The sequence below is a fragment of the Macrobrachium rosenbergii genome, chromosome 48 (assembly GCF_040412425.1).
Source record: "Macrobrachium rosenbergii isolate ZJJX-2024 chromosome 48, ASM4041242v1, whole genome shotgun sequence".
Classification (NCBI taxonomy): Eukaryota; Metazoa; Arthropoda; class Malacostraca; order Decapoda; family Palaemonidae; genus Macrobrachium; species Macrobrachium rosenbergii.
In genome coordinates, this window is record NC_089788.1 from 25,917,451 (window position 1) to 25,939,738 (window position 22,288).

The 22,288-nt window shown below is 37.9% G+C and overlaps 1 protein-coding gene across 6 annotated transcripts in view; it reads left to right on the forward strand.

The window, feature by feature from the left end:
- The window catches only part of LOC136831302 (uncharacterized), a 92,646-nt gene extending 70,696 nt beyond the window's left edge, over positions 1 to 21,950 (forward strand). For all 6 annotated transcript variants that reach the window (XM_067091441.1, XM_067091438.1, XM_067091440.1 and 3 more), the window contains 4 exons: positions 12,718 to 12,833; positions 14,249 to 14,376; positions 15,486 to 15,673; positions 15,827 to 21,950. In XM_067091441.1, the coding sequence (XP_066947542.1) occupies positions 12,718 to 12,833; positions 14,249 to 14,376; positions 15,486 to 15,673; positions 15,827 to 19,445 (4,051 nt within the window). In that variant the 3' untranslated portion in view covers positions 19,446 to 21,950. The remainder of the gene's footprint in view (positions 1 to 12,717; positions 12,834 to 14,248; positions 14,377 to 15,485; positions 15,674 to 15,826) is intronic.
- The last annotated feature ends 338 nt before the right edge of the window (positions 21,951 to 22,288 follow it).

Sequence of the window (22,288 nt, forward strand, 5' to 3'; positions counted from 1 at the left end):
TGTAAAAATTCTTGGGGCAATGTTTAGTCCAGAAGGCATGACTTTGAACAGGTACGTCTCTTTCCCTATCCGGAACCCTAGGAAGGGGCGAAAGGGAGCGGCAATAGGGACATACCAGTGTGCATCTTTCAGATCTGTAGAAACTCTCCAACTCCTTTTAGGAATGACTGAACGCTTTTGGGCAACGATAGTTATCCGAAACTTTTGGCAAACAATGTACTTGTTCAATGTTGATAGGTTGAGGATCACTCTTTTTTCGGAGGAATCCTTTTTGGGAACACTGAAGAGATGTGCCTGATGGTGAATATGCGCATGTTTCTCTTTGGCACCTTTTAATAGGGCCTTCTGCATGTAGTCTTCTAGAGAGGGGTTTGATGCTTGAAAGAACCCCCTTTAAAGGCAGGGAAGGGTGGGACCATTTCCACCCCAGTCCATTGAGAACAATGCTGTGTACCCAAGGAGAAGCCTTCCATTCCTTGTGGTGTCTAAGGAGTCGACCCCTGACCAAACAGTTCCTATTGATATCCCCCTCTTCCTCTACCTTTTCCTTTGATGGTCATTCCAGGCGTTGCTTTTCCTTTGTAAGATGGTTTTTGGACCTTATGAAAAGGACGCCCTTGCTGATGTGGCTGTTGCTGTCCTTTTGAAGGGGGTTGTCCTATCTGGCTACCTACCTGTTTATGAGGAAAAGATTTGCAGGCGATTGCAGGCTTATATGATTTTTGATCAAAGCAAGCCTTTTTTGAGTTGGTTAAAGGGAAATTTTTGGTTTTTTGTTTTCTAAATTCTCCTTTTCCCAGAAGAGTGTACACTGTACAGTTTTGTTGTTTTGCTTGCTCGTTGACTTGTGTTACTACAGAATCCTCAAACAGGTCCCTACAGAAGGGATTAGACTGTAATAAAGCAGTTACATTAGGGAGTGACTCGTTGGAGCCTTCCAGTGTTTTCATTCGCGCTTTTAAGTGCCAGTCTAAAAAGTCATAGAGTGCTTCCCATAGGGTTCTCATAAGACTTTTAGCCACAGCAGCAAAAAGTGTCCTGGAGTCCTCTGGAAGTCTTTTGGTGGCAGCTTCTAGCAAGGTGGAAGAGGTCAAGATACTAAGGAGTAGAGTCCTAGCACGGAATGCTGATGAAGCTGTCTCATCTGAGATTCTGCTCATAGGAGTCCCAAATTGTTGAGTAGCAACATCCAAAGGGAGCTTTTTCCTTTCAAAAGGGAGTTGAAGTGTTGCCTACTCGTTGGTGGAATTTTTTGAAACTGGGACTGTGACAAATGGTTTTAGTTCTGCCATTGGCTCCCGTTTTCTAGTTACTACAGGCGGTCCCCGGTTTACGACGGGGTTCCGTTCTTGCGCCGCAGCGTCGAACCCGAAAATCGCCGTAAATGTCGGAACATCGTCGAAAATCATCAAAAATCATAAGAAAACCTTACTTTTAATGCTCTGGGTGCATTGAAAACGATGTAAACTGCATTATTATTGAGTTTTACATCAAAAAAACCTTCAAATTATGATTATTCTGCCATTTTGGGGCCATATTTCTTCCGTCGGATCGGCGCACGACGCGTCGTAACCCGAACATGCGTCGTAAGTTGGGAAATAATTTCTGATGAATATATTTGAAAAGCGTCAGAACCTCGAACGTCGAAGCCGGAACCGTCGTAAACCGGGACTGCCTGTACATAATTCTGGAAGTTTGTCCTCACATGGTTAATTATTTTAAAGGTGAAGGGACAGAAGGCTGGAGGTACTTGGTGAGCAAGTTGAGTTTTATTCATGATGGGAGTATAGATCCATCTACCGTTGATCTGGTAAAGGGCACCATCAACAGCTTTTAATGCTGTATTCCCACATAAGAGAACTGTTTCCTTTTGAGGTTTCTCCATGTCTGGCAAAGGTGGAATTAGGCACCATTCTGTATTAGGGAATGCTGCCCTGTCTCTAAACTCCAATTGTACAACTTCAATCATGGTTTTCTCTCATTAATCAGATACTTCAATCATGGTTTTCTCTCATTAATCAGATACTTACCATCAGGAGAGAAAATACACATCGAAGCGTCTCGCTAAGGATTATTAGCGTCATCATCAGGGGAGAATGTTGGAGCCCCTGTTGTGTTCTGACCTGAAGCTTTATAATTAACCCTGGATCTTGTTTGGTCAAGTTTGTTTCCACTCTCCCTTTTCGGTTGCAGGATGCAAGACTTTTACACTTTGGAGCGTGCATCACTGACTTTATTTCTTTACTTTCCTATTTGGAATCATGCAAAATGTCCATTATATACTGCTGTTCTGTAGAAAGGGCATCTTTGATATTCCTCATAATTTCTTTACGGAACTGATCAAATGCTGCAAACTGTGTATCCCTTTTGGGGGAGCTTGCATATTCTGACTGAGCATCTACAGCCAAACTGTGACTGCCTGTAGCCCAGGGGGCAGAGGTCCTGGGCGAGTTACTATACCCCTCTGAACATGTAGTCATTTCACTTAGGGTTAATTGAATCCTTGTATTCCTTTTGGGGGAAGGATCCTGATCAGCATCTGAAAGTTGCATGGGGGATTGAATTCCTTCTGGAAAGTTTCTCCCCCGATAAGCTGAAGGTAGTGTCCCTGATCCTTCTGGGTTCAGCAAGGTCATTCCGAAGCAATATCAATTTCATCTAAATGATAATCACCTCCAAGAGGAACTCCTCCATTTTCTCTGCAGGGTTTGCCTGGTAGGTCCTGGGGACTGATGTTACTGGGTTTTGGTCCGAACATGGATCCTCTGGGAATGGGTTAAATATATGCTGCCGGAGTTCTGCCAGAAAGATATAATCTCCCCCTTGCTGAACCCAAGGACCCATCGTGACAGCCTGAAACGAGCTGTTTCGTCCTTAAAACTTGCTGCCAAGAGCACACTGCAAATTTCGCACATATCTGGCAACCAAGCAAATCTGTCCTGTTTTTTGCAAGAACTGTGCTCAAGGCAGGTGGAATGGGCCGTACCCACTGGCAAAAAGCGAACCGAGCAATTTGCTACGGAACACTTGAGCTGAGGGTCCTGCATAATGGTGGCCATGTAGTGAAAGAACCAAGTTGTTATTAAAAACTAACTTGTCATGCACAAGTTTATTTTCATAACTTGTGTGACATATTATTGTTCCCTTCTTACCTACGTCTTTCTTCTAAGTCGCGACGTATTCGTCCACAGCGTCTCTTCCCGTAGTCAGCAGCTCACGAGTTTATTATTTAGAAGGGATTTATATGAAATGTAATATATCTCTCAGAAAGACATAATGGAGACGAAATGGGTAGCTTCTTACTTGAATGATGAAAGTTAACTACAGTACATACACAAGTACAATTACGGTTACAGTTTTACTATCTTAAAAACCTCTCTTGCTAGTCGAAGTTCAGTTTATGTCTGGTTAAGTAGCCCACGGTCGGGGTATGGTTAAGTAGCCCCCAGACCGAATCTGGTTAAGTAACCCGCAGTCAGAGTCTGGTTGGGATATGTTTGATAAAATTATATTCAGTGAAAATATGAGGTTCATAGTACAACTGGTTTGGTGTAACTAACTTGCAAGCCGTATCAAAAGCATGGATATTCTTGAATTTAACTTCTGTACTTAGATTATGGCTGTTACAGTATCTAGTGAAAAAAATTGACTGTTCTACTAGGATGGAAACAAATATGTGTTTGGATAAACTCGTACATAACTCTTTTCTTGATTTTTGTTGTCAGTGATTTCTTGAACACAAGGATAGGCATTAGTAGTTCTGTAAAGGTGATCAAGGTTACAAATGTATTCTTTTTCCCTTAAAATTATGCAATCCCTTAACTCTTAAACGCCGACTGGACGTATCATACATCGACTAAAATTGTCTGTTGGGTGCCGAGTGGACGTACCGTACGTCGACTACAAAAAATTTCAACCTTCGGTCAACTTTGACTCGACCGAAATGGTCGAAAAACGCAATTGTAAGCTAAAACTCTTACATTTTAGTAATATTCAATCATTTACCGTCATTTTGCAACAAATTGGAAGTCTCTAGCACAATATTTCGATTTATGGTGAATTTAAAAAAAAACAAATTTTTCCTTACGCCCGCGCGGTAACTCTGCCGAAAATTTCAGAAATTCTTTCGTCATTTTGTCGTAAGTTTTGCACTGTTTTATATTAGCCGTTACATAAAGTTTTATATATGAAAATGTGCGCAATTTCATGTAAAATACAGCAACATACATCCCATGGTTGTAGCTTTTATCAGTTTGGAAATATTTTCATGTAAACCACGATAACTGCCAAAATTTCAACCTTCGGTCAACTTTGACTCGACCGAAATGGTAAAAAAACACAATTGTAAGCTAAAACGCTTACATTCTAGTAATATTCAATCATTTACCTTCATTTTGCAACAAATTGGAAGTCTCTAGCACAATATTTCGATTTATGGTGAATTTTTGAAAAAAACTTTTTCATTACATCCGCACCAGAAATTCTTTCGTCACGTTGTCGTAATGTTTGCACCTCTACAGGGAGTTGGGAGTCTGACTTTGGTATTTTAAGGGAGCAAGATAAGTGTTTTATATCCTTCCCTCCCTCTGATGCTTAGACAGAATAGTCCTCCTGGTGGAAGTTCTTGTCAAGATTTTGAAGGGTCTTTCTTGACTGACATCAGGAGCAGGGGCTAAAAAGATAGGAGTCTCTCAAGTGTTGCCAAGGGACTTTGCTTCACAGCTACTTTCAGACGGCATGTATCCTTGGTCTGTTTTTTCTGTTTGGTATTACGATATCTTCCTTCGTGGCCCTTTTTTTATGGAAACTTTTCTTGGGGTCCAGGCAGAAGTAAGCATCACAAACCCTCTCTCTAGCGGCACTCGTTTCCGAGTGCTTGATCATCTTTAGAGCTCCTGGCTCAAGCTTCATGGTGCCTGGTGCCAAACCCGAGCGCCCGACACCTGTTCTATAGAGCTCCGCTCTTTCTGGCCATAGTAGGCTCCCACTACTGAATGCCTAGTTCCCTTTCACATTTTTTATTTTTATTTAATTATTAATTATTTATTTTTAAGAGCATTGTGTTGGACTGCAGCAGAAGTCGTCACTCCTGGTTTTGTTCAAGACCGTTGTTACCCATGGCCAGACTTTTGTGTGTCTTATGGACTTTCCAAGTTCCTATTAGCATTTCAGGTATTAGTTTTTAACCAAGTATGTTGTCAGTCTGTACGAGGTGTCATCGAGTCCACTCAAGGCATTTGTGCTAAGAAGTCGATCCCACCCTGATGGCCATGTGTCCGTGGCTGTCAAGTATCGACAGGGTTGGCAACTAGTCCACTTGGTTGTCCATTCTCCAGGGCGATTGGGTGGAGTTCCTGGATATGCAGAATACTTCATTTCACGTCCACTTACAAACTCCGAAAGATATCTCAGACCCATCCTACGAGACAGAGTCTTCCAGTGCGAGAATTTAGGCTTCGACATCTATGGCATAAGACTTCTCTCGATGCCTTGCTATGCTTACTTTTGTCTTTCTTACTGACCGTTAACTTCAGCCTGTCCCACAAGACCAGTAGGGACAAAGAATCACAACTGAACTCCACTGTTTTTCCCCAAAGACCTGGTTTTCATTGGACTTATGGTGGTATCTGTCCAAATTTAGACTTTTGGAAGAAGTGCCTTATCATGAGACAAGTCTTAGACTGCTTCTTACTCCTTGCTCTAGTAGAGGGAGCCCGCATGGGGAACTGGGAAATTTCCGGGCCGTGTCCCCCGGGAAACGAACCTTCACATATATGCCAAAGAGCTGAGAGCCATTCGCTTAAGACTTCAGTTCTTCTCGACCCTTGCTCACTCCTAGACTGCAGTATTCCTTTGGACAAGATCACAGTCCTTACTTTTTTACATCAGCTCTCGCCACCAAGTGACGAGATTTTTTCTGTAGACAATAAATCGAGTTTTTTCTAGTCCAACTGGAATTTCTGGCGGTTGAACTGAGCTGTCAGAAAATCACTCATACTCTTGATTAGACCTTGAATCCCCTGAACTGTCAGGTTATGTTCCTCTATGGGGCAGGCCAATCTTGACTGTCTGCCACCTTAAAGGAATCTTGTAGTCTGGGCAACAGACACCTTACTGCAAGATCGTTCCAACCTAGACCTCTAAGCTCTTTCACCGTTTGACATGGTCAAGGAAGGGTTGAGCTTTCTTAGGCTTGTCAGAACATTACAATGTTCCTCGTAGTCCTGTTCTGAACCATAATTTATGGTTCCCAATTTGCTACAGTTGATTGGTGGACTCCAAGAATCCTTCCACTATTCGTTTCTTCTCGAACCTCACTTCAAGAGATACCAGACGGTGGTACACTCTTCTGCGGACAGGGTTTGGGCTGTCTGGGTACTTGTCGGGAAGGAGGTGCTTTTTCAGAGGTGCTACAAGAGACTTTTGAAATATGCAGTCTACCAATCTTAAGTGAATGATGTTCTGAATCAGGTGTCTCAGACTATTAAGTTTCTTCTTCTGAGACACTTATGATTCAATGGCAGCATTGCCTTTTTTTATCGGAGAGGATATAGAATGTCTAATGTTCTTCTTTTTACGGGTATCGAGCTATGTCTGACTCATTAACACAGTTTGCTCGTCTACCCTGGGGGTTTTTAACCTGGAACGAGGACGCTTTCGTGACCTGGAACCGTTTTCTTCCTCTTAAGAACTTAATGGAAGAGAAGACGGTCTCGACAGCTGGGAACAGTGCTCCGGGCTCCCAGGAGCACCCTCCAGCCCGAGCCTTTACCTAGTCTGACCTCCAGCTTGCCTGGCGCCAGCTCTGCCCCAAGCTCCTAGGAGTGTCCTCCAGCTTCCGATCGTCTGGTGCCAAATCTTCCCACATCCTTGGCTCTGGAGAAGAGTAGGGAGCTCTCTTTTGAGTTGGAATTTTCAGGTATTACCTGAGCAGGATTGGAAGCACAGGAGGCCATTCATAACCTATAGTGTTCTGACAAGGACCCTTTTTTTTTTTGCCCTCTAAGAACGCATTGATCTTCTTCATGTATAGACTTGGTTTATGAGACCATTCTTAGTTTCAGGAGAGCATTGGGGCTACTTTTAAGTGAAAGCTAAAGACGTCAAAACAACTTCTACCTCATTAGTCTTCATGCATATACGTCCCTTACGTCCTTCCTACAATCAACCTAATGGAAGTGTAATCGATTTTTGCCTCTCACCTTTTCAGAAAAGTTTAAATAGTGGTAACATTTTTTTTGCAGTACCTTGTGATTATTAGTAACTGGCTTGGCATCTAGGAAGGAAGCATAGGATTTTCTCCTACTATCTCTTCACCTTGTAATAAGGTGCCGAGTTGTGAGAGGTGGGGGGTACAATGTACCTGGAGCACCCACCACTCTCAGTGGATGGGTCGTGGTCTTTATTTCAGTGCAGGTGACAGTGTTATCTGGTTTTATTGTGGTAATTGTAATTACTTGGTAAGTATATATAAAACTGTATTTTATCATAAAAATGTTATTTTCATCTATACTTATCAAGTAATTATAGAGCCCTCCCTCCTTCCCTCTAATGGACATAAGGGCACAGACAGAATGACACTACCGGCTTCATTGTTCCAACATTACCCGTTAAGTTGGCGGGGCCTGTCACCTACACTAACTATCAAAGTGCTAATGCGATTTTTTATATAAAAGGCTGCAGCCCGAGGTTAAAACTATAGCTGTGTGATTACTGGGTAATTACAGTATATATGAAACTTAATTTTATTATGAAAATATCAATTTTGGAAACTTAATTTTATTATGAAAATATCAGTTTTGGAAACTTATCAGAGAAATTTTTGCAATCTCCATCATCTTCAATTAACCCAATTATAAAATTTTCAGAAGCTATAACATAATAGATAAAATTGAAACTAATATTATTAAAGACAAATCCTTTGGGCCTGCCCTGTAAGAGCTGAATAAATAAGCTCTGGCCAAACTACTTGATGATGATGATAATTTGCACCGTAAAATGATGGTGAATGCTCAGCCACATACTTCTGGGGATTACCTGCCAGACACAGTGGTGTTTTGCATGCTTGAAGACTTCATGTCTGGAATGAATGGAAATTCATTCTGAAATTTTCCATCATAACTCCTCCACTAGTCGTGCATTTACATGACTTACAGGGGATTATGGCTCCTTTGTCCTCCCTCACAAATTGCTGTCCAGGCAATGTGATATTTGAGGTTGTGAAAAAACTAGATTTTTTCATTATAACTTTTTTAACAAACCCACCAATTATAGAGTGATTGCCCCCTCCTTTCCCACCCTGTCATGCGCAGTGTAGGTTTCCCAGTACAGTAGTAAACATTACTAGTTGGTGTGATGAAATTTCCTCATCTGCAGAAATAAGGCAATGCAAGTCTGTTATTAATGGATTGTAAGATTTTTTTTTTTTTTTAGACCTTTTTGTTTCACTTTCCAACAATTGTCAGACAAGTGTCCCTAGGTACAGCTTCTCAACCTAATTATCAAAGAGAAACAAGGAAATGTGATACTTTTCAATACAGTAAAAACTATGAGAAAAATTTATCTAGTGAAACAACAGTACACTTCTCACATCAGCATATCTCTTGTCCCAGGGTCATATTCAGGAGGCTGACAGGAAGTTACTTTTACTAATTCTATAATGTCAGTCTCGGCATGTGACCTGTGATGAGCAGAACAATGGTTAGAAGATTAGTGTGACACCTCCAGTAGAGGAAAGCCATTGTATCCTGTCTTGCCTCTCAATTATGTACTCAGTGTGGTCAGAGATAAATGCGTTGTAAAGTGCCCTTTATTTGACCTTTTGTTGTACCAGATAATTTTTTGTTCACTATCTTTGATAATTATTATCTTCAGGTCTCCAATATGTTGTTTTATGATTTTGAAAAATATGTTTGCTTCAACATGCATAATTTTCATTGCGGGTTGTTTGTTAGTAAAATTTGGCAGTTGGATGGAAGTTTTATATTTCTGAGTTCAGGTAAATTTTTGTATGTACTGCTATGCAACTCAGGTTTGAAGGTTGCAAGTGAGCATTTCTTAACATGATTATTAGTACTGTGCATTGATATTTTGCCTGTGTTTAAGGATATATATATATATATATATATATATATATATATATATATATATATATATATATATATATATATATATATATATATATTGGAGTTTATTTTGGGTTCAGGTGCATAGTGAATATACAATATTGAGTCTTTCAAGTCATTGGAACCAAGAAGGTTCTATATAGTTAGTTTTTTTTATTTGTCAGGTAAGCCATGATATCTTAAATCATGGCCTAGGGTGATCTGTGCCATATACAGGTTAGCTTAGAAAATTATGAATAGTATATATAAACTAGGAAGACTAAATAAATAGAAATTTATTGCATGTCCAAAAACTATTAGTTTTGAAAAACAAGCATTATTTAATGAACAGGAACTTAATGTTCATTCAACTGTGTTTATTCTTGACACACTGACCAGCCCTGTAGTACACTTAGGCCATCTTAGAACATTTTAGTATACTGTACTGATGTAGATGGTTAAACAGTTAACAGAATTAATTTTATTAAAATTTTAAAGACAATAATCTGTAAAATAACTGTCTTTGAGCTTATTTAATTTGCCTGATTCCTGACAAAGGTGATGCATACTTGTGTATGCAACTGTAGATAACCCAGTGTTACTAAAGTTTTCTTAAAACATTCTAACCATACAAACCAAGTTACTTCCTTAACCCTTAAACGCCTACTGGACGTATCATACGTCGACTAAAATTGTCTGTTGGGTGCCAAGTGGACGTACCGTACGTCGACTACAAAAAATTTCAACCTTCGGTCAACTTTGACTCGACCGAAATGGTCGAAAAACGCAATTGTAAGCTAAAACTCTTACATTCTAGTAATATTCTAGTAATATTCAATCATGTACCTTCATTTTGCAACAAATTGGAAGTCTCTAGCACAATATTTCGATTTATGGTGAATTTTTGAAAAAACTTTTTCTTACGCCTGCATGTAACTCTGCCGAAAATTTCAGAAATTCTTTCGTCATTTTGTCGTAATTTTTGCACTGTTCTATATTAGCCATTACATAAAGTTTTATATATGAAAATGTGCGCAATTTCATGTACAATACAACCGAAAATAACTCATGGTTGTAGCTTTTATCAGTTTTGAAATATTTTCATATAAATCACGATAACTGCCAAAATTTCAACCTTCGGTCAACTTTGACTCGACCGAAATGGTAAAAAAACGCAGTTATAAGCTAAAACTCTTACATTCTAGTAATATTCAATCATGTACCTTCATTTTGCAACAAACTGAAAGTCTCTAGCACAATATTTTGATTTATGGTGAATTTCTGAAAAAAAAACTTTTTCCTTACGTCTGCGTGCGGTAACTCGGCCGAACATCTCGGAAATTCTTTCGTCATGTTGTCATAATGTTTGCATCGTTTTACATTATCATATGAAAATGTGCGCAATTTCATGTAGAATACAACAGAAGATAGCTCATGGTTGTAGCTTTTATCAGTTTTGAAATATTTTCACATAAATCACAATAACTGCCAAAATTTCAACCTTCGGTCAACTTTAACTCGACCGAAATGGTAAAAAAACGCAATTGTAAGCTAAAACTCTTACATTCTAGTAATATTCAATCGTTTACCTTCATTTTGCAATAAATTGGAAGTCTCTAGCACAATATTTTGATTTATGGTGAATTTTTTAAAAAAACATTTTCCTTACGTCTGCGCGGTAACTCGGCCGAACACCTCAGAAATTCTTTCGTCTCGTTGTCATAATATTTGCACCATTTTATATTAGTCATTACATAAAGTTTTATATATGAAAATTTGCGCAATTTCATGTACAATACAACAGAAAATAACTCATGGTTGTACCTTTTATCAGTTTTGAAATATTTTCATATAAATCACGATAAATAGAAAAAATTCAACTTTCGGTCAACTTTAACTCGACCGAAATGGTCGAAAACTGCAATTGTAAGCTAAAACACTTACAGTCTAGTAATATTCAATCAATTAGCTTCATTTTTCAACAAACGGGAAGTCTCTAGCACAATATTTCGATTTATGGTGAATTTTTGAAAAAAACATTTTTTTACGTCCGCATACGATACGAATTCATGCATCATTTTGTGATAATATTTTCTGTGTTGCTTTGATCGTTTTACAATTTGTTATATACCAAAATCATCGCAATTTAGTGTACAATACAACTAAAAAAATTAACTCATTAGCTTTAACCGTTGTGCTTACAGCGATTTGTATACAATTATATAAGAGTTTTTTCGCTGTCATATATTCCAATATTTATATATGATAATGATATTTTTTTTCATTTCTGATGGTTGCATACTAAACTTCAGGCAATGACAAAAAAAGGAGCCAAAAATGAACTCTTAATCTTAAAAACTAAGCGTGCTGTGATTTTTTGAAAAAAACTTTTTTTCCGCTTTGGCGCTAACTCACCGAACGCCGCCGGCATACGGGAGACGTTTTTGTAAATAGAGGCTCGGCGTTTAAGGGTTAAGGACAATAGCCAAAACATTTATTTAAGAATATAAACTACTTTTTCAGTAATCTGGTAGTAAGGTATATCATGTAAAATCAGTAGCTTATATATTGAGACCCTTATAATTGTCATGGTGATGGTCATTTTGTACATCAGAGTATTACTGTTCCTTTGTTAATAAGTATATGCAGTTGGCTTGGCTGCATTCTTTATTGAGATATTTTCTCTCCCCCCCCTTTATTTTTTGCTCATGAGCATTGTGTTCCCAAGAAGCTTGTTAGGCAAGTTCTCTGCCTATTAAATTGTTCCACAAGAATGAGGGTGCACTAGGACCAGTAGTGCAGAATTTTTTTTGAAAAAAGCTACAAGAAAGGACGTAAGAGACTTGTAACTGCCAGCTGCCTTATGCAAAAAACATAAACATAGATAAAAAGCTATGTATTAATGTTAAACAAGAATTAAAGCTTTCAAGATTATTATTGAAAGGAACAGCATAGTGTTGAAAGCCACCATGGAAAAACTGAATTGCAAGGCTTAGTGAAAAATGACATACCACAAGAAATTTTCTTTACATAAAGGCAGTAGTCAGGATAATTTGTCCAAAGAACAGTAAATATTAAATTATACAATGAGCAGTCTTATATAAGAGATGTTTGCCTTAAGTAATCTGCCCACTTGCATATAGTGAATCCAAAGAAGAAAAAAAAACAAAGAATTAAAACTGAGTAAGACAAAGAGCCTCAGATGCTGCCTACCTTTTTCAATGAGAGACGGTGTTACCACTTGGATGGATTTGTGACGTAGCTTAGGGTTCTGGTTCTGATGAGAGATTAAGCAGAAGTCAAAGAAGGCAACTGCTTCTTTGTTCATAGCATGGCTAGATGAAACATAAAGGAGTGAGAAGATGGTGGTTCATGTACTCTATATAAAGATTTGAAAGGGGGAAAGATATGAAAATGATGTGGAAGGCAATTTTGTTAGGTCTCAGGGTTTTGAATAACCAAGGATGAAATGTTGAAGTGCAAATGAGTAAATAATAAATTACTGATGAATCTTTGTGAGACTAGTGTGAAGTAGTTGTTAATGTACTGTAGTATCTCTGAAGTAATTCATTCTTTTGAAAGATTTTATTCAGTTTTATCCCTTTTTTTTTAGATTCTTCATAGAGAGCTCTCTGGTACAGCACCGGGAGCGCCGCAGTGTGTGGATCAACTTGGAGTGCGGGCCTTGTGATGCCAAGTTGACTTTCTACAATCGTTGTGCTCTGAAAGGTAGATTTTAGTTGTTTTGTTTCTATTCCTGTATTACCATATGCTAATTCTAGTATATATTACTTGTGGTTTGAATGATGAGTTACAGGAGAGATGCCAGTCCAGCCTCTTGGAATGGAAAGTTAATGCTAAGACACTGGTCAAGCATATATACTAATTGGTAAGAAGGCTGTGATGACATTTGCCATGAGTAGGTCTTACAGTTATAAGTTTAACATGATTCTTACGTTAGAGAGGTAGAGCGGAAAGAATTGGAGTTGAAAACTAATTTGTGTAATGTTTACATTTGATACAGAAAAAAATGTTCCCCTCAGTCTAGATTTAAGGAAGTTTACTTTTGATTTTATCATATTTGTCCATTTCTTTACCACCAGGAAGAATATGCATTATAAAATGACAGTTCTTAGTGGTCTTTTTAAGTAGAAAATTTCATGTGTCAGATTGTAATCGCATTACTTTTTCAGGCTTTTTTTTACCAGTATTTGTTTTTTCTCTTTGAAGTATTGTGTATTACAACACAGTAGCCATCTTCAAATTTTTTATGAAAATTAGGCTTTTGCAATAGATATATTCCCAGATTATACTGCTGTCTTTCATGTTTATAACAGATGAAAAATTGAAGAAAGCCACATTGTATCCCCAAAAATTATAGAATCGTAACTATGGGTTTACTTGGCTATCTAGAAATAATTACAGTAGAATGTTAAGTGTGGCTAAGGTGTAGAGAATTGTATTTTTACCCCAACTTCTACACAAAGCACACTGCAAGCTAGGGTATCACCTATGGAAAAATAATAGGTGGCACATATGGAGAGAGGAGCTCTAATTTCTTACACATTTATTGAGACTGTGCCGTTAGTTTATTGCACAGAAATGTGCTTGAAATGCAAATCTGAAAGTAGGTGTTTTATAATTGTGTCCAAGTGTAGTTAGCACAAGAGATAAAAAAGTAAGTTTATATAAAGTGAAGAGGTGAAGTGACTGCTGTGTATTTGGTGGCCATCAGTTTTAGAGTACTATACCATATCAACCTCCTGATCAAAGTTGAGAAGGGTGAACTGTGTCTAGAATGCAGTTCAGATCTGTGGCAGCTGCTCATTAATTCCCTTCCAGATATCATCTCTGGCCTTTCCCTCTGAAAATGCTCTGATTGAGTTTGAGGAAAGTTTTTGTAATGATTCAGATTACTCTAATTGTAACTGGCCAAGTAATTTGTGTTGTCTTTTATCCTTTCACTCTCTGAGTGATGTTATTTTGATTAGCTGTCAAACTACAATTGTGTGTGATTGTTTTTTCATCAGAAGAATTTTAATTTTATTACATGACAGTAAAGAAAGAAAAAGTAGAATTACAAGTAGATTAACTATGTAATTTACATATATTTGTCTTAGGATCAAACCTCTTTTTTTTAACAGATCACTTACGTATGCATCTGTTACGTGGTGAAGAAGTGGATGAAGAAACAGTTGATGTGAGGTCCCTCCCTCTTCAACTAACTAGACTTCTGCAGCCCATTTTAGTTCCAGTTCCACAGTCTTTAAGGGTAACGAAACATTATTTCTTTTTATTCACATCACTCGGTGGTATTCCTTTTGCTGATCCAAGATTGAAATTTCTGAGTGGATTACATTGTCAACATAATAATTGTTTTTCAGTATTTTACATTTATGTACATTCAGTTTCTATGGTAGGATGTCAAGGTAGTCTTGGAAAGACATAAACAGGAGATAATATTGTTAAGAAACTTCTTCCTTTAGGCTTGACATCCTTGCCAATTAAACTATGACAGATTGAAGGATTTAGGGCATTCTCCATTTTACCAAGAGTATGTATATGTTTGATAGACAATGTTATTGAAAAGACTGACATAGACTGCAACCTCAGAAATGCTAGCAGCAGTCAGGCAGTTCATGAAAACAGTTCTTAAACCATGGTGTGTTATGTAAAAGTTGAACAAGAACTTTAAAAGAGCCATGAATTAATTCTAGATGAAAAGTAAGAATTTTGTTATTTAGATGCAGAACATTTCACCCAAGTCAACAAGAGTAAAAGGAGATTCTTGTTATGTATAAACAGTACTCCATATAGGAATAGGTAGTTTGCCTATAGATTGGGAAGGCATGGTTGGAAAAAGAATTGAAGTTTGTCTGACATGTAGCTTCTTGTATGCAGATTTTCGACACATGGTATATTTCACATGCAAATTTACACATGTAATACATCTTGTATGTAGATTTAGGTGTGTGGTACTTCCTACCTGGTATGATCTCTTTGGGCCATGCAAATCTTACTTCTAAACTCTCAATGCTAATGAGTGCAAGGTGATGAATTTTAAAAACACTTTACCATTAAGAATTGTAAGGGAGCATTAGATAGAAGCAGGAATGTTAATATGATTTGCATGCCAGGTATAAAAAACTGTCCAACATGTTTTCAAAGCCAAAACTTGAAAGGTTCAAGGAAGGATGGGCGAGACAGATAAATAGTGTCTCTTGTAACCCCTCCCTGTTTGCCAATAGAATGAACAGTAGGAAGGAGTGTTTGTAGTGGTAGAGGAAGGAATGATACCGCTTGTTAGACCGCTTGTTAGAAATAGTTCTTAACTTGCTTCAAGTTCATTGTTGAAAATTTTCAGTTATGTCTTATTTACAGGCGGGGAACACAAGATGCCCCTCCTCCAAGAGTCATGGGAGTGTGACAAAATTACCAACCTTGAAGCCAATTGGTAAAGGTGCAGCGAGACTTATGAATGAGAAGTTTGAAGAGAAATTTACTAGTGATGAGTATTTTGATGATGAAATAGTCTCTTCTTCTGAGAAAATACCTGTTGGAATGAAGAGGTAAGTAAATAAAACCATTTTCAAAAGTTGTCTTATAAGTTGTTACAGCCTTTCTTCCAAGTGAAGAAATTTAAAGTCCCTTCATGAGGATGACATTGCACTGATACTGAGCAATACTTTGGCAACTGTGTACGGTTTTTTTTCTTTCCACAGGTTGTCGCCTAGAAGGCGAACTGTTAGATGCTACTTGTGTGAGAGAATGTTTCACAGTGTCCGGGAGCTGATGGCTCACATGCGCACAGATCAGCCTTATTCAGATCAGCGTGTAGAATGCAGAAAGTGTCAGTTGGTTCTTCCCAGTGTGTGTGCTGCTAAGGCTCATATTCTCACCCATCCACCAGCCAACACATCAAATGTTTCAGTATGTCCTGAATGTGGTAGCAGATGTGATGGGCCAAGAGATTTTGTTCATCATTTGAATACTTGCGGTCATCAATTTCGTCGCTCAGGTATTGTGTGTACAGTCTGTCAAGTGTGCTTCTTCAAATCACAGGATGATTTTCTAACTCACTGGATATTAGAGCATTGTGGAAAATCATATGAATGTGTGGTTTGTCGAAATACATTTGAAAGCCTTGTGTTCCACAATTGCCAGTCTCCTGGGCAACAAGTCTTGGCAACATTCCGATGTCTTTTGACCTGTCCGCTCTGCTCCCAGTCTGTACAGCTACATGCACAAGAGGAAAGTGATGCTAATGTCAAGATTCAAGCCCACTTGTCTGATTGTCACCCGTCCATTATAACTAGAGTTCACTATGTATATAAGTCAAAATTTTGCACCAATGCATTCCGCTCAAAAGACGAGTTGAGAGCTCACCATGATCGAGAACATCGCCGAGATAATCACTATCGCACCAAAACTTGTACACTACATCATGAAGTGTTAGGGTACCAACATCAGTATTTTAATGGTCAGGAACCGCGAAATGCCTTTGTTACATTACCAGTAGCCTTAAGTGCAGAAGAATTACATGAAGCACGTATTAGAGATGTACCAACTGTCAGTAGTGTGATTGATAAGACGCTATTCCCTGATGTACCGTCACTTGACAGTATTAAGTTTGGTAAAGCAGAAAAACTAGGAAAAGTGAAAGGTTCTGGAAAAGTTTCTGGCAAAGAAGTTGATGTGAAAGAGTTGTCACAGAAAGACAGCCCCATAAAGAAAGATTTTGACCAGTTGGATAAATTAAGACCAAATGTATGTTACAGATGTGGATATTTGTATACTGATGGCAAGGATTTTAGACGACATAAAAGAACTTGTGAGGGCGAGACCAGTGAACGCCAGTGTCAGGTTTGTGGTTTTACAGGTACGGGCGAAGATTTTGCTCGTCATTGTCGTGGTCACATCCAAGAAAACTTAATCATCTGTATTTATTGTAATGGTACACGATTTAGTGATAATGCAGATTTGGAACAACATTTTGAGCTTCATGTTCATGAGCAGTTTTTGTACCCTGCTGTTTGTGCATTCTGTTGTACCTCTTTGCCTGATGTTCCAACAGCATTAACACACCTAAATGAAGAACATGACCCATTTTATGTACAGTTTGATTCTTCAGAATTTGAGTGCAACAGATGTGGAAGACGCTTCCATGGAGAAAGAGGTTTAAGTGTCCATCTGGGTCGCTGCACCCTTGGCACAGCCACTCCCACTCCATCGGCAACAGGTTGCCGTCAGTGTCAGGTTTGCACGAAAGCCCTAACTCCAGAGATGTTTGGTCGTCACATGGTGTCTCACCTTGAGGAGGGGCTTCTTGTGTGCAGTCTTTGTGATGGACGAACTCTCCCATCTAGTATGGCTCTTTTACATCACTTGGAAGAACATGCTGCTGCTTTGGCATATCCCAGCTTATGTCCAATGTGTAACTTTGCAATGATTGACACAACATCTGCTTTGACACACATGAAAGAAGAGCATGGTTTTGGAAATCTGCTCTGTGCAGATTGTGACATGCATTATAATTTCACGTATCAGTTGCAACGTCACACAGACATTGTTCATAAAATTTGCCTGTATGCAAAGCGGCGCTATATTTGCTGGATCTGTCGTGCATATGACCATGTGAAGAAAGAGACCTTGATGAATCATTTTCGCACTGTGCATGGGCTTGACCGGGAACAAGTGGATGAAAAAGTCATGATTAGGACACGTGGTCAGGGTACCATGCCAACTTCACAGTTTATCCCAACAAAGCCTCTTGGAAGTAAGGAAATTCCAGGTTCTATTTCACCGAGTAAGATAGAGGGAGATTCAGGGTTAACCAAACCCCAGAAAGAGAAGTCTAAGGCATCTCCGAGTAAATCTGCTGTCGCATCAGAAATTTCTGCGCATCAGCAAGGTAAATCCCAGCAAGTTAAATCATTCCAAGCTTCCCCTGTCAAATTATCTGGTGGTATTCTTTCTAGTCCTGGAAATAAAATAAAAAAGAAAGAAGATGTAAAATTAAAAGATAAGACTAAAGTTTTGATAAAAAGATTGCCAGATTCTGTTCTAGATGATCAATCAAGATGTAAGAAAAGAAAAATTCCTTTTGATGAAAGGAGACAGATAAAAAAGCATAAGAACAAAAAGAAACTCAAAGTATATAAATGTAGCACCTGTGGTTTTGGTACTAATAGCAAAGAAAAACATGACAATCATATATTAAAGCACAGTGAAGCCCTGAGAGAGATTGAACCTGATGGATATGTATGTACTGAGTGTGGTGCTTCCTTTGTTGTAGAGCCTTCTCTTGCCCGTCACATGTTTTTTGCACACAAGGTTAAACTTCCTGTAACAAGTGTGGATGAAAATGAAAGTGTTGCCAATATTCAGGATGAAGACATACCAGCTGTTACTGCTAGCAAGGCTCAAAGTAAAGATGTAATAAAAGATGTAATACCTGTCCAAGTTTCTAGTGATATTGGTAATAAAGTTTCATCAGCAACTAATAAGACTATCAAAAAGGAAAATTTGGAAAGTGGCTCAGATAAAGTGAATAGTACATTAGGTCAGGAAGAAGTGAATGCAGGGACAGTGAAACCTAAACTAGAAAGTAAGCGGAAGAAAGAAGGGAAATGTGGTATTAAATCAGCTGATTCCAACATGATTGGAATTGAATCTAAGAAGAGGAAAATTTCTCCTGTGGAGGAAACTCTTAAAGTTAAGGAAGAAGTCAAAATTAAGGAAGAGAAAGAGGAAAAAGAAGTTCCTGTTGTAAAGGAAGAAATTGGAAATGAGGATGGGGATAATGACATTAAAGAAGAAAAGATGAACACATTGGTAAATGATACAGAGGTGAAAGACACCATAGCAAAAAGAAAAGCAGCCAGAATTATTACCCAGAAAAAAGAAAAGAAGGAAGACTTCAAAGGGGAAAGGGAAGTGACCAAAGTTAAAGTGGAAAAAGACAATTCAAAGAAAAGAGTAGTCAAAGAAGTGGTAAAGGAAGCAAACAAGAAGCGGTTATTAGATGTTTCGGTAAAGAAGTGTGTCTTGAAGGGGGCTGCTAAAAAACTTGTGAAAGATAGTACAAAACGTAAAGCAAAGGAATTGAAAAGGAAAACATTGAAAGTGTCAACAAAAAAAAGAATTGGGAAGGAATTGATGATTGCTAAGGCTGGTGAAGAATTGGGGGAGGTCATATTTGATGATCGATGTGTAGTTTGCAAAGAGAAATTTACAAATCCTGTGGAGTTATATAGTCATTTAAGAACACATGGTATGGCTTTTTTGAAGCTTGGTCGGAAAGCCCGACCCTTAGGGATGGAGAAGTCTGGAGATCATTAGAGGAGTATAAATATTAGCTTTTATTGCAAATTGCTTAGCTGTATTCATAATTCTATGAAAACTTTTTATATGTATAAAAGATATTAGTGTTAAATTTATAGCCATGTAAAATATTCTATACAGTGATCTGGAAAGAACAGTTGATTTTGTATTTATTGTTTTGCATTATGAAAATTTGGAATACAGGTATTATGTACAGAAAATTTTTTTTATATTGTAGGCAAGCCCTAGTTCAGTTTCTGTACTTTTATAGACACTTATTTTAATTTTATTTTATAACTTGTAAATTGACTTGTAAAGCTCTTATTAACCATCCATTAGAACCCATAGAGATCATCTTAACCATCCACATAGAATCCATAAGATCTTATTAACCATCCATTCAGCAAGAAGTGTATACATAATACATAGTGCTAATACAATTTCCCTTTGCAATAACCCTGCAGGCATCTGTATCATATTCTTAAGGATTTCAAATTAACTCTTGCAGTTGTTTTCAGGAGATGAAAGTCTATTAACAACATGGATTTTATGCACTGTGTTTGTAGCAAACACAAAAGATTGCTCTCCCTTAAAAATTTTATTTTAATATTGGTAATGTGCTTGGTAGCTTATGATTACTAGTTTATTTTTACCACATTTTCATTTTTACCAGGTAACTGTTTAAGGGAGCAGTGGAGTATTGTAGTCCAGTTGGGTACAGCTATGATTGTTTTATCAGTGTTGAAGTCAGTTGTCTTGTATAGACATATCAATCCATAGTCATAGGCACATCTGATAAACAGGAACATATATACTGTGTATGGGGTGAGATTAACTTGAAACCATTGTGACTGTTATGTTACCAAAAATTTCTTTTATATTGCAGATTTATGTCATTTTGTAAGACTGATGTATTGATGTTCTGTTTTTTGCAGTATTTTCATGGTTATCATGAAACATGGATGACCATTTGATCATGAGATTTATCTTGTTGCTATCAAGGAGAGCAACTTTTCCATGAAATTGTTTTTAATAATTTATATATGGTACATAAGTGCATAATTTAAAATCAGTAATTCCATTGCATTATGTAAATTTGTAAACATTTTATCAAAGTCTTGTAAATCTGTCCGATTAATTGTGTATAATTGCAAAGTATTACCGATTATTGCTTATAATGAGCAGTATTCTCGGACCGGATCTTTACCAAGACCTGGATACAGTATTTCTTGCAGATGAAATAATAGCAGTTGCACCTCCATTAGCTCTCAACTGTTGAACCACTGCTTATTTTACTAGTTTAGAAGCCAACCATCAGAAGTACTTATAATGTTGCCTTAAACTTCCATTACTTGCTGGTTCCACTAGCTGCCTGTTTTCATGTTTTCACGAGTACTAAATCATTTAATAATTTAACAAGACCATATTGTAAAAATTCTAACCCCTACAGTGCTGAAACTTTTTTTTTTTTAATAAAAATTGTATCTGATAAATTAATCGCACAAACTGGTGATTAGATAAATTGAAAATATTTTGGGATTGGAAAAACTTCAGGATATGTCAGAGACTTATATTCACTTTTTCTTGAAATTAGGATATTCATGAGAAATATATTTTTTTTTATTAATGCAGAGCTATGAATAACTTAGGAAAGGTCCTGCCAACTTTCTAATCCTATTAAATTGTGTGTGGTAACTTTTTTGTGTGGTGCCTGCATGTGAAAGCGGTGTAAAATTTTGGTTAGATAAAACTTGGAAGCATTTTATTTGTACTAGGATCATGTAATGAGTACATGCCTAAAAATGTTCAAATCACTTGAATGCCAGTATGGTAGTGAAGTTTTGCATAGTTTATCAAGACGGTAAAGATAAAATCATGAGATGCACCTAATACATCTCAAGTCTCAGTAGGTTTTGGACTAGCTGCAAAACTTTGATCAAAATAGAATACAGTCATACCACGAACTTACGCGAGGTTAGGTTCCAGAACCCCTTGTGCAATGCGAATTTTCGCGTAAGTTTGGTATGGTCTCTAAAAATGCTAATAAACAGGTTTTGACGTAGGAAAAACCTATTTTTGGTAGTGGCTGTTGAGTCCTCAAAGAGTTACCTTCCATGGTCTACCAGAGCTCCATGGAGACCAAACTAATATCAAAGAATTCTCTTCTAGTTGGTCTTTTGGCCAGGTATTGTGTCGTAATGATTAACATTATAACATGTGATAGAGTATATAATGGACTCAAAGATAAGAGGGCACTTTCCCTTATCTTCAGCGAAGCTAAACCCAGTTTTTCCAACGTCAAAAGAACCTGCTAGAAAAAGAAGTGACTATTGCACATGCGCATCCGCCCTCTTGTTTACAACCGGTCTGTTAAAAGACCAAGGAGCCATTACTCTCTGTTAGTCAATGCAGGTTGACCCCTAGCCCAAATCCCATTCCTTTTTGTCAGGGAAGTGGGAGGGTTTTGAGGACTCAACAGCGACCACCAAAAAATAGGTTTTTCCTACGTCAAAACCTGTTTTTTGATAGCATAGTCGCTGTTTTGTCCTCAAGAAGCTTTACAAAGAAATTGACAGGTGAAGAATAAGGCTTAAGCTCCGACTTTTTAATCCCAACACCTGAAAGGAAATATTTCCGGTCCAAGGTCAAGCCACAGATTCCAAGTCCCATTCTTTATTCCAAATACTCTTCAGGTTTTGATACCAAGGAACAAGTAACTATACACGAACTTACGTTTTAGGATGTAGTTCTAGTGGTTTACCCTAAGCATGCTGGGTTTGGTTGTAGTACTGTTGCCCCTCTCCCAGCGATAGTTAGCATACTCGCCATCAATAAGATCCCTGGTTTTCTGCTGCAGCACC